Consider the following 12782-nt stretch of genomic DNA (forward strand, 5'->3'; position numbering starts at 1 on the left):
GACTTGAATGCTGCATCGTCAAAGCCCAAGTCAACCTGATTCTTATAAAAGTAATGTATCTATTGATATGTAGATATTTTAAAAAAATTTATAATTGTAAGTAAATATATTATAAAATAGAGAAAATTAAAACATCAGGCGTAGTTGACAGTTCAATTTATTTGGAAAATTTAACCATCAATTGTGTCTGACAATTTACTTTATTTGTATGATTTTCTATGAATGATTTACAATCGAAAAATTATTAAGCAATAAAATTTTATAATTTGAAAATGATTTAATTATACTAAAATACTATTTTTATTTTTATAGGTAAAGTATGTTATTTAAATATACCTTGAGAAAATCAGCATCCCAAGAACTTATATCATCTGTTCGTTTTTCTTTATTTTCATCGTCTTCTGGGGGCGGTGGATCATCTTTGTGATATGTTGCCCATTGAATTACTTTTCGTAATATAGCAGAGTTAACATTTGGCAAGGGAACAACTTCTTCTTCATCTTCGTCCATACCAAGATCTTCTAACATTGTTTTTATAGTGACGGAACATTTTGCTATATCCACATCAACTTCAAATACTTCTCCATCCGAACTTTGTAACTTTATATTTGGCATCTAAAGAATAAGAAAATTCAATTTTTTAACATAATATGTGATAAAATTTTTCGACACTTTTAGTTCGACTGTTTTAAATATAATGTATACAGGGTGTCCCATTTTAAAGGAACCACCACGAAATTTTCGACGGTTGGCGTTGTACAAAAAAATTGTTCAGACAACAGTTGTTTGGGACAATGGGGGCAACCGTTTTGTGAAATCCGATTTGATCTTGAGATTCATTTTCAAGGTCATTTGAAGGTCAAAGTCATTTTTTGAATAGGAGCCCATATTTTTGATCGCGGATTCAGAAAGAGCGAAAAATTCTACGTTCAGATAACGTATTATGTATGGGGTGCGGTTAACCCCCCCCTCGTCTAAGGTCATGTAGGGGTCAAATTTATGATTTTCTTCATCTATGCGTAGGGATGATCGGGCAAGAGTATGGTTAATTGTAATAACCCAATAACTCGATAACCCAAATAACCCAATAATCCAATAACCCGATAACTTCAATAATTCAATAACCCCAATATCCGAAAAAAATTGTAGGGTCAAACAACAGTGATCTTGAGCTTAAACTTCAGGTTGATTTTCAAAGTCGACTTCATGTATTCAAAGCCTTCATGAGAAGTGTCATTTTCCATTTTGTGGGATAACATGTTACTTCCATTCTTTTTTCTAGTTTCAACTAAATTGTTTAATAACACTTTTTTAGTATTATTTATGACAATAGTGATTCGCGAACAGTCCTTCTCAGGATAGTTCAAGTGTAATTTTCTTAGTCGACTTAAAAGGAGGGAATATGCCGGATTATTCGAGAAACGAAATTGTTGATATTCTGTTGTCTCTCGGGGCATGTCAAGGCCGATATCATGCTGCGGCAAGGTATTACCGCCAAAATTACCCAGGGAGGCTTCACTACCCGAACCACGTGAGAATCCGAATCATCTAGCAAAGAGAGACACGTCGATCCCGAATACGCAGAAATCGTCGTCACATTATGATGCCGAACAACGATGATCCACGAATTCTCGTCGTTTTGGCAATGGTTGATTTGGATCATCATATCTCGTTGCGTGAAATTCAGAGACGTACTGGAATCCTAAGATTAATAGCCGCTAGATTTTTGCAGCTGTACAGATTTCATCCGTATCACATAATTTTGATTCAAGTTTGGTGCGGTATAATAAATGGTTATCTGATAGGACCTTATTTTTTCGATGGGAATGTCAACGGTGCAGCATATCTTGATTTCCTGCAGAGTGAATTACCAGAATTATTGGAAGATGTGGACTTGGAAACCAGAAGACGATTATGGCTTCAACAGGATGGTGCACCGTGTCATCGCTCACTAATGGTTCGTCACTTCTTGAACCAGCGATACCGAAGACGATGGATAGGCATTGGTAGTGAGATTACTGAGTGGTGTCCAAGATCACCAGATCTGACAAGTCCAGATTTCTTTTTATGGGGCTATTTGAAAAATGTTGTTTATGCACAGCAACCAACAACACAGCAAGATATGATGTAACGCATCATACAAGCTTGCAGAGCTATTCTGCGTCACGTTTTGATGTCCACAGTTAAAAATTTTGAACGTAGAATTCAACACTGCATAAATTTGAACGGGGGTATTTTTGAACATCTTATCAGATAAATGTTTGTGTTACAATCTTGACCATAACTCTATCTGTAGTCAACGTCTTGTCTTGATCGGCTGAGCATTCCCACCTTGCCTTCATTAGCTGGGTAATCAATACTTTGTCTTCAGTGGCCGGGTAATCGATACTTTACCTTCATTGGCTGGGTAATCAATACCTTGCCTTCACTGGCTGGGTAATCAATACCTAGCCTTCATTGGCTGGGTAATGAATACCTTGTCTTCAGTGGCTGGGTAATCGATACTTCACCTTCATTGGCTGGGTAATCAATACCTTGCCTTCACTGGCTGGGTAATCAATACCTAGCCTTCATTGGCTGAATAATCAATACCTTGCCTTCATTGGCTGGGTAATCAATACCTTGCCTTCACTGGCTGGGTAATCAATACCTTGCCTTCACTGGCTGGGTAATCAATACCTTATTAACCTCACCCTTGCCCCGGTGGGATGGGGGGGGGGGGGGGTGAACCACTCCCTCAACATAATACTTTATCTAAACGTAGAATTTCCCGCTCTTTTCGAATCCGGGATAAAAAATGGGGGTCCTTATTCAAAATATCTCTTGGTTATTGGGTAATTGGGGTTATCGATTTATAGGGTATTGGAGTTATTGGGTTATTACAATTAACCTTATCCTTGCCCGATCATCCCTGTGCATAGATGAAGAAAATCATAAATTTGACCCCTACATGACCTTAGGCGAGAGGGGGGGGTTGACCGCACCTCACACATAATACGTTAGCTGAACGTAGAATTTTCCGCTTTTTCCGAATCCGGGATCAAAAATATGGGTTCCTATTCAAAAAATGTCTTTAATCTTCAAATGACCTTGAAAATGAATCTCAAGGTCAAATTGGATTTCACAGAAAGGTTGCCCCCATTGTCCCAAACAACTATTGTCTGAACAATTATTTTGTACAACGGCAACCGTCGAAAATTTCGGGGTGGTTCCTTTAAAATGGGACACCCTGTATATTATGGAAGCTTTTTAACATAAATGCTTTCAATGTAAAATATATTGTTTATCGGAAAGTATAAATATTAAGTTTAACATACTGTCACCATTTTTGAAAGTCTCGTTTCACATTTTAACCATTCAAGTTAGGGAAATTTTTGTTAGTCATACGAATCTTTTAAAAGATAAGAAGATTTTCAAGTTAAGAAATCCGTACGTACATGCATTTGTGAGTGTATATATTGCGGATGATATTTTCACGATAAATCAAAATCATCTAAAAAGCTTAATAATGAATGATACTGCAATAAGCTTCGTTCTCTTAGATGTAGAAAACATTTACCTATTATTTTTAGGTAGTGGTATCAATTTAACTATCTTTAGGACGGTACATTCCGTTAAAAAAAAAAACTAGTTATGTGACTTCGAAAGGCTCTCATTTTCTTCTCCCAAATAAATATTTAACATAAACTCACTTTCAAAAAATTATATATACAACAATTTTATAACCTTTGAAAAAACTATTTTATTGTCAAATTTACAAGCAATTTTTTCATATAACCAATTTTTTTTTCATTTTCTTTACCAAATTATCGTATAAAGAATCTGTAGTAAATCACATTCACATCTTTATTGAGATGTAAGTTAAAATTCTAAAAAGGACTGTTCCTAAAATTAAACCGAAATTATTTTTTTATGATTGATTCCTTAGATAGGAAGATTTTTCATGTCCACATCAATATTAGCTAATTAATGTTAATATTGCCCAAAAAAAAAACTTATTTATTTGGACTAATTATGCTTAATAACTTCCACCATATACTATAACGAGTCACATTCTCGTTATGTCTCTCTCTCCCTGCGGCCAGTCTATTTATTACTCATATTTATACCTTACCATGCATTATAATAATTTGTAATTTGTAGCGCAGTTGAAATGTCAGCTAACAAGGGAAGGGTCGAGCCCTACGATCTATACCATCGATAGTCCTTAGCGCGGATGTCGCGGAGAGACCGCGATCGCAAAGGGGAGAGAGAAAGAGAGCGCGCAATGAGCAGTTGGCATGCGAGCCGAGACCGGTACGGACGCTAGCTTAATCTGACAGCAACATCTTTTTTGCGTTACGAGAGATTACGGAGGAGTAAGCGAGTACGCAGTGGCGATTATACAAGCCCGAAGATTGCCAGTGATAAGCGAAGACACACAGTGGATGCTGACAGGAATTCCGTCAGCTATAAAGCTTGGAAGCGAGGACGCCCGCGCGAACGTAGACTAGGAGTAAGCGTGGTCGCGATCTATTGTACGCGCGTTTCTATCGTTCTAACAACCGACGACAACAACTGTAAGTGCCTACTCGATTCTTTTCTCTCTCCTTTGGCTCCCTCTCTCTTTCCTATTGCTTGCGAATCACATTCGTTGCTTTAGCTTTTCGCCCAACCTACGCACTCTGTCATTTTGCTCGGCATTGCGTCTTGCCTCGAGCCGCTTTAAGCGAATTTGTCGTCCGATCTTGCTCGGTTGCTGACAAGATCGGTGCGTTGCGTTTTGTTGTTGCCTCGTTCGCTGCCGCTCACATTTCGTCAACACGCGCGCTTGCATGTACTCGTGAGTGCCTAAATACATAATTCATTTTTACTAAAATCCGCAGTGTCTTATTCCGATACACCTGCCTTATTGCATAACCACTTCGCAGCGAGACTCTTTAGGTTGTCTCTCGCCAAGTAACCTGTAGCTCACGATACTCTCTGCGGGCCGAATTTCTACGTAAGAAAGGAGGCAAGCTGATGCAGCTGGATCCAGGCACTGTTCGCGCTGGCGCACAGGGTCGCTTTGGATAGCGCACTTCGCTTTATTAAAATATTAATCTGCGAGAATTATTTATTATATAGCTGATTTAGCCCGAAAAGAGCTCGAGGTAAAACCCCGTTATAATACACAAAAAAAATCCAATCTAGTAGATAAGAAACGGCGTTTATCAAGCAAAATGTCATTATTAAGGCATGCCCATTCTTTAGATTTTGCTGAAAATATTTTAGTTATATAAAAAAATTCACAAATTTTCTAATTCATATATCTTAATACTATTTGGTAAGTGTAGTTAACATATCCGTTAAAAAAAAATATGGATATAATGGCTTTCGTTTGATTTTATTAACCATTAACCCAACCCTTTCAGGGGCACTTTTTTCTGGTGCACTTATCCCAAACCCGAAAGTATATATAAAGGTTTTCGAGGTCGAATTTGAAGCCCGATTTTCAAACTTCAAAATGGATCCAATATGGCAGACAAATTTTCAAACTGAAGCTTATATGAATTAAAATTTGTGTAACTGGGTTTTTCGGATCGCTGATTACAAATCTGGAGTCCAATTTTCAACATTCCAAATGGAGATGCGTAATGAGCAAGCCCATAAATACCCTTATACCATCTTTCAAATGAAATACTCAGAAAACCGCAATTCTAACCTAAAATACTCGCCATATTAGATTTTTCAAATTCTGATACCGGATTCGTGATCAGTCCCTTCAAAAGCCCTTTTATACACATTTTTCATATAATTATCTTGATAATTCTGTCCAAGACCGAATTTTTTTAAAAAAACTGAAAATTTTCCGTCTTCGATTGTTTATAAATAATTGAATAAATAAATTTTCAAATTTTTAATCGAAACATTACGAAGCCTAAGTACTAATGATGATATAGAAATTTATTCAAGAGCGATTGAGCTCAAAACGGTTGCAGTATGAATAGAAAACTGAAAAAATTTAGGTGTATCATATCTGATACGCTGCCCCTGAAAGGGTTAAAAGTTGTCCATAATTTTTTTATAATATAAAACCTTAAAATTTAATCGCATAAACATAATCTCCAAAGAGTAAGAAATCTCTCTGTTGATAGGAAATAATATTGGATTGACATTAATTCAAATATTTATGATCATAAAAGCGATTTCTTCAACTAAATTCTCAACCGACATGACATTTATATGGTGTATGACAAAAATGTAAACAATTTTAACTTTGTAAGAATGTATGCATTTCTCTGCTTAGTCATTTTGGTTACCTAATAACTCATTAAATCTTACAATCAGTTGCTAATGAAAGTTAGTTATTATTATAACGAGTGCGATCGCTACTTGTTATTTCTCTCTCCCAGGTCTCAATTCATATTATTATATATCCATACATACTGTATTCCTAGTATGCTTTTTTCGACAGCTGGCGTGCAAACTAAGTAAAAGATCTGGTGCAAGAGAGAGAGAGAGAGAGAGAGAGAGAGAAACACGCGCGAGTTTTGCCCACGTGCGCGAGCGGAGAGAGAGGCACTTTCTGAGCACGTGTGAGAGAGAGGTGCGCCGCGGAGAAAGTGGTTTGTTTTTCTGCTGGTCTACTAGAAGAATAGATAGAAAAATACATAGAAAAACCATTCAAACGGAATTTGAAAGCTTAATTGAAAAAGAATAGAGGAAAAATATACTGATTGAAACGATTTGAATATATGACCTTCAAAATCAAAGTCAAATTTTTAAATTTCTTGATGTTTTACATTAATTGTAAAATTAGACTTAGATCCGACCTTTTTTGCTATATGTTATATTTTTTTTCTTAAAAGTAGAGTGAAGAGCAAAGAATGGCATTAAAAAAATTGAAAATTGGCTGAGCTAGAATTTTTCCATATTGGGATGTTTTTCAAACTTAAAAAAAATAATTACACATTTCTGTAGCTTCTAGAGAGATAAAATTTTGCACAGAGACTTCTTTTTGCGTATACTATTGTAACAAAAATCAGTGGCATTAAGTTTGAATATATACGGATATTCATAAAAAATTCATTAACCAAGTTTCAACAATATAATTTCAATTTTATCGAATTATAATTTTTACACTCATGAATACAAATGTTGCACAGAATATTAATTTATTGTGTTTATCGAAGAACTGTATAAGAATTAGATATTATAATTTTTATAATTATTGTTATATTCGAGTAGTGAATGGGAATCGTAGTATAGAAAAAAATTAATAGTGAATCGAAATCTGAAGTTAGCAGTAGAAAAGAAGTAATTCTAGAATGAATATTCGAATAATTAATTCTTTATATATATTTATACTTTATTTAGAAAAACTAAAAACATTAATTGGAAAGATGTAAAAAAAATTTAATTCACAAATTAAACTGAAAAATTTTCCAAGGGTAATTAATTCACTCATTGAATTGAACATTTCAAAACCAATTTTCTAGAATAATAATCTGTTTTCCAAAAAATACTCAGATCAGTTAAGTTTCACAATTTTCATATTAGTAATGATAATCCCGAGTATCTACTATGTCTTTTACACAATTTTTATGAATATATTCGATTAAAGAGATGGCCTTTTGCAAATAGTAAAACGTTTCGCATTCGCAATTTTTCCCAATGCAGTATGAGTTTGGATCAATGATGATAATAGTTTTCGAGGTCAACCTGCTAAGAATTCCCGAATACGTCCGCGTCCTAATGCAGGAAAAAAGCGAAAGGCAACAGAAGATGTTTCCGAACGGTCAGTATATAGGCGAGCTCATGAATTATTCAAATAATCAGAGTACAACATTCGTGTTATACAATTAGCAGCTATGCTAATTGTATAACACGAATGTCAGTAGCGTGCGTGAATGTAATAAAAATAAAAATTCAAGTTGAAATAAAGAATCAGCTGAAGATAATTTGAGTATGAATCACCATACTAATGAAAGTGCAGCAGTATTTTATCTTGAGAATAACTACACTACAAATAGATATAAAAGTTTAATTTAGGATACAACATTCAGAAATTGTAAGACTTATCCTTCATATGAAATAGTAAGAAAGGCTATGGAGGAGTCTTTACTAAGAATTTATAAAAAATATGAAATTGAAATTGTTGTTTTGTTCCAAGATATGCTGAACAGATCTGTAGAGAGGTTGTGTAAAAGTGAGCTGGAATGATGTGAAGATTTGAATTGTTTATTACTGACAACAACTCTAGGTTTCGATAGCTCGTCTGGGCACGAAAATCCTCATTAAAAATATGCGAATAGTAGTAATGAAAACGTTAATCCTCAACAGTCATTATTTTTAAGATCAGTTATTGTAATATCCTTAACCAATTCTAGATCTGAAGGTTTAAGCAGGATCAATCCAACTTCTCAAAGTATCAGATTTTGTCGACCACTGCGGTCTACACTTGAAAAAGAAGATAATACAACCTCTATTCGTGAATACAAACATTTTTTAAAGGAAATTAAATTTCTTAAACGTCATACATTAGAGCTGTCAAATAAAACATTGCATTTCATGTTTATGAAATCTTTTTTGATGGTAAATGTTTAAGCACAATTTTTGTCAATAAAGCGAGTTCCAGATGTCCTATATGTAAACTGACAGTACATAGTTGTAAAAATTTTAACTATGCAGTTTAGTAATCTAGTTAGTGATATATTTATCAAATCAGATGATTCAGCTTTGCGATATGGATTAAGTCTACAGCATTGCGAAATCAACATATTCGAATACTTTCTAAAATTGTCGTATCAACATTTTCAAGAAGATTTGTGAAATATAGTCGAAAGCAAGAGTAATAAGTTTGAATCTCTAATTAGTAAAGTAATATAGATTAATTTAATTAGTATGCATTAATTTCTCAATTTCATTATTTTAGCGGAATATGAAAATCAGCAAACTCTTATAAGAAGATAACTTATTAAGAAATTCGGAATAAAAATTTATCAAGACTTTCAGGGACATGAAACTAGAAATACTGGTAATCTAGTATAAAGGTGTTACAAACAGCATGAAAAATTTGCCCTCGCTCTTGGCATAAGTCATCGGTTAGTAGAGAGAATTTGTCGAATTTTATCAGCTTTTAAAAGTAATATAATACTGAATCTTCCGAGACTACAAATGCTTGGTCGCAAGACTTATGGGCAAATCCCAGAAACTTTTGATTTTTGTGTTACTCGCTTCTACAGCTGCGTAGACATGAGTTTGGTCAAGTTGTAATGGCTTAAATTGAAAGGTCTGCAACGTGTGTATCAGGAAAAAAAAATTATTTGTTCAATAATAACCTTTGCATGCAATTCTGAAGGTCAAAAATCCAAAAAGTCGGAATATTGATGAATTTTGCATGTTACTTTGCAAAAAAAGAAATTTCGAATTGCTGTAAAACGTGGAGCATTGTTTGAATTCTATTGAAACTTTTAGAAGTTGTTCTATGTACTATACCCTTGAAGAAATATCTTCATTTTTTCATGTGCCCTTAATAAAAAATAAATGGGAGTAGCTACAAGTTATGTTACTGGTTTTTTGCCGAATTTGATAATTGTCGATTTTCGCTTATAGCGATTGGAGCATTGAATGAATCATAATATAACAAATTTTTATGTTTAATTGATGCTTAAGTAAAGCTATTTATGTGCCAAAAAAGTGTGTGCTCGTTAAAACTAGCTTTTTAATCGATGTCAAAGATCGAAATATCTCGCGAAACTTTTTTCCACTATCGTCATATTTTAGTAGCACAAAAATAGTAACATGTTAAAACCGTCGACGATCACTGTGCTCTATTTAATATCACCAGTGGAAGCTTATAACAAAATGCTAACTTGATCACTCTTTTTATTAAAAGAATAGGGCTATTATAAATTTTAATGTCAAAAATCATGGGTATCAACTTTTTTATATTAGTGATTAGAACATTGTAGATTAATTTTACATGTTTTAAATATCTATATTTTGTGTTCTATAATGAAAAATAAGTATAAATAATTAAATTAATAGATTGATAATAATGAACATAATAAATTATTATTAATAATTAAAATAATTAATTATACATGAATAAATGAAAAGTTCATATCTGTATTGTTGAAAATATTATGTCGATGACAAGACTATTCTATTTAAAAGTTTAGTAGATTCGAATTTGTAAATATAGTCTGTTTATCAGAATCATTTCCAACATTATTGTTAATGAGTGGTGTGTGTGTGTATATGTGTAAGTGTAAGCATGTGTTTGTGTACAAATAGGTATGTATTATATGTCGAGAAATACAGAAATATATGTAATATTTTGAGTACTATTATATTGTTAATGGAGAAAGGGTTGCAGCTGGTGGAGCATTGTATAAAAAATTAAGCACAACCATTCTATCAATTCTTACACTAGTTCCTGTGATCCTGACCAAATTTCACAGGTGTGCTCCAAAAATTGGCCAATTCTACTTTTTTTGACCAAAAATCAAAAGTTTTTGGGATTTGCCCTTATAGAATTTGCTATGAAACGTATCCATGGGCTCGTATGTGTTCTACGATGCATAAAATGCTAATTCATAGATCTGAAATAGCCGGAAAGTTACCATTACCAGTCGCATATTTTGCTGAAGATGCAAATGAATCGTGGTATCGTATATATAGGATTAACATAATTTCGCATGCATGTTAAAACAGCAGAGAAAACAGAGAAAAACTGTAAGTGAGGATGATGTTGTCTAAGGCATATATCTCAGTACCTATATAATTTAACAATTATTATTGAAGTGATACCTGTAATGCAGCTATTGTTTACGAGATGATTACAGTTCTAATTAGATGTAGTTGAATGAATCAGCGAATCAAATTATATAATTTAAGATCAGTTGACTTTCTTGTGTCCCATAATAATATTAAGAGTTTATTTGCATTTGTTAGATGTTTACTTTATTATGTTGTCTCAATATATTTTTTTGTGTTGGAAAAAAAACATAGATTCTTCTACATTTTTGATAATGTACAGATGATATATTGATAGTATGTATTAAATATAATATTTACAATGATCAGTAAATGATTTTTTTGGAAGATCCACATATGTTCAAACTTCGTGCCGCCGATTTTTTTCTACAATAGACTATGCAGAAAAAAGTCTCTGTGCTAAATTCCAACCCTCTAGAGCTTCAGAAACGTGTAAAGTTTGAAAAACACCCAAATTTGAAAAAATTCTAGCTTAGCTAATTTTCAATTTTTTTTTTAACGTTTGAAACGCCATTCTCTTTGTTATTCACTTTATTATTTATTATTAAGAAAAAAATTTAACATATGGCAAAAAAGGTTGCATCTAAGTTCAATTTCACGGTAAATGTAAAAAACAGGAAATTCAAAAATTTGACTTTGATTTTAAAGATCATAAATTCAAATGGTTTCAATCTGTACATTTTCCCTTTATTTCTTGTTCATACTAACCTTTTCAAGTTAGTATAAACCATTTTCTAAAATACTTATACATAAAATTTGAAATGTTATTCATTTAAATAATATTACTTTACTCGTATGTTATTAAATAAAAGAAACTTTGTAAATTGTATCATATATTATATAAAAAAAAGAACTTTGTTAAATTTAAATCCTTGTAAAGGTTTACGAAATATAGTTATTTTTCATTTAAAAAAATTTTCGAATTATATAAAAAACAGTTAATATTTTTTTTGTATCGGTTTTTTCGATTTGGATATTATATAATATAATTTATCCATATCATTAAACTGTGTATATTATTCACAATGCTTGTATAATCGTACGGTTTCATAGTTGGTCATAAGAAATACACGTTTTTCAGATATTTTTTTATTGACAATGAAAAAGAGGACTTTTAGTCATAATTCAAGTTGCAGATACAAATAAAGTTAAAAAAATAGTTTAAGTGTTATTTAATTTTTGCTTTTTTTATAGAAAATTGTACTCATTTATTAATATGATAGCAATACCCTCTTGAGATGAAGCTACTTGTTAATTTATAGACAGCGATTTTATTATATGTTTATGGTTAGAAAATTAGTTTTCATTTCCATTGTTAATTCAATGTATGTAACAATGTAGTAGGCGAAGGGGTGCAATTGAGTGGTTAGCGAGATCACCAGATTTAACTCCGCTAGACTATTTTCTTTAGGGTCATTTGAAACATAGAGTGTACAGGATGAAGCCACTCAATTTAGATGAATTACGTCAACGTATTCTCTATTAAGCTGGCCTTATACCAGCAGAATCTTTTGCAAATGCTACGACATCTTTTTACCATCGAGGGGCTTACTGTGAAAAAGTCAATGGTCATCAATTTAAACATTTAATTTATTAATATGTGATTATTCTTATTAGTTTTGTGACGGAGAATTTCGGCTTGCCGGCTTCTCCTTTGTCTCTCTCTCGTCCGTTCGTTGCGCCCGGGCTGAGGGTGTATTTGTATACACTCTCATGCCTACATTTTCTCTGTTTGAGGTGCGGCGAACGGGCATTGGCGGAGCTGGAGGCGGCCGACGAGGCGACGATCCGTTGCCAGGATCGTCATGCGGGAGAGCGAGCGGGATGGGGAGAGCGCGGGCTACGCACGCATCCGACGCGTGCGCGGCCGGGGGGGAAAATCGGCAGTATCGTTTGGGCTGGCCGATCGCGTGCGCGCGTTGTTTTCATTCGTCGCCGATTTTGTTGTTTTTCCGTTGGTTTTGGAAGCGGTGCGGTGCTTCGTCGTCGTTTTGTTTGTGGATGCGCATCCGGTGTGTGGGCGCGCATCGGTGGTAATT

General features: G+C 33.6%; 1 protein-coding gene across 2 annotated transcripts in view; it reads right to left on the minus strand.

Annotated features, from left to right (window-relative positions):
* Nucleotides 1–12782, minus strand: part of LOC131666700 (S-phase kinase-associated protein 1) — a 397249-nt gene that overhangs the window by 120063 nt on the left and 264404 nt on the right. For both annotated transcript variants that reach the window (XM_058939561.1, XM_058939566.1), the window contains one exon: nucleotides 337–615. In XM_058939561.1, the coding sequence (XP_058795544.1) occupies nucleotides 337–615 (279 nt within the window). The remainder of the gene's footprint in view (nucleotides 1–336; nucleotides 616–12782) is intronic.

Source organism: Phymastichus coffea, unplaced genomic scaffold (assembly GCF_024137745.1).
Source record: "Phymastichus coffea isolate CEN01 unplaced genomic scaffold, Cenicafe_Pcof_1.1 PCOF00004, whole genome shotgun sequence".
Classification (NCBI taxonomy): Eukaryota; Metazoa; Arthropoda; class Insecta; order Hymenoptera; family Eulophidae; genus Phymastichus; species Phymastichus coffea.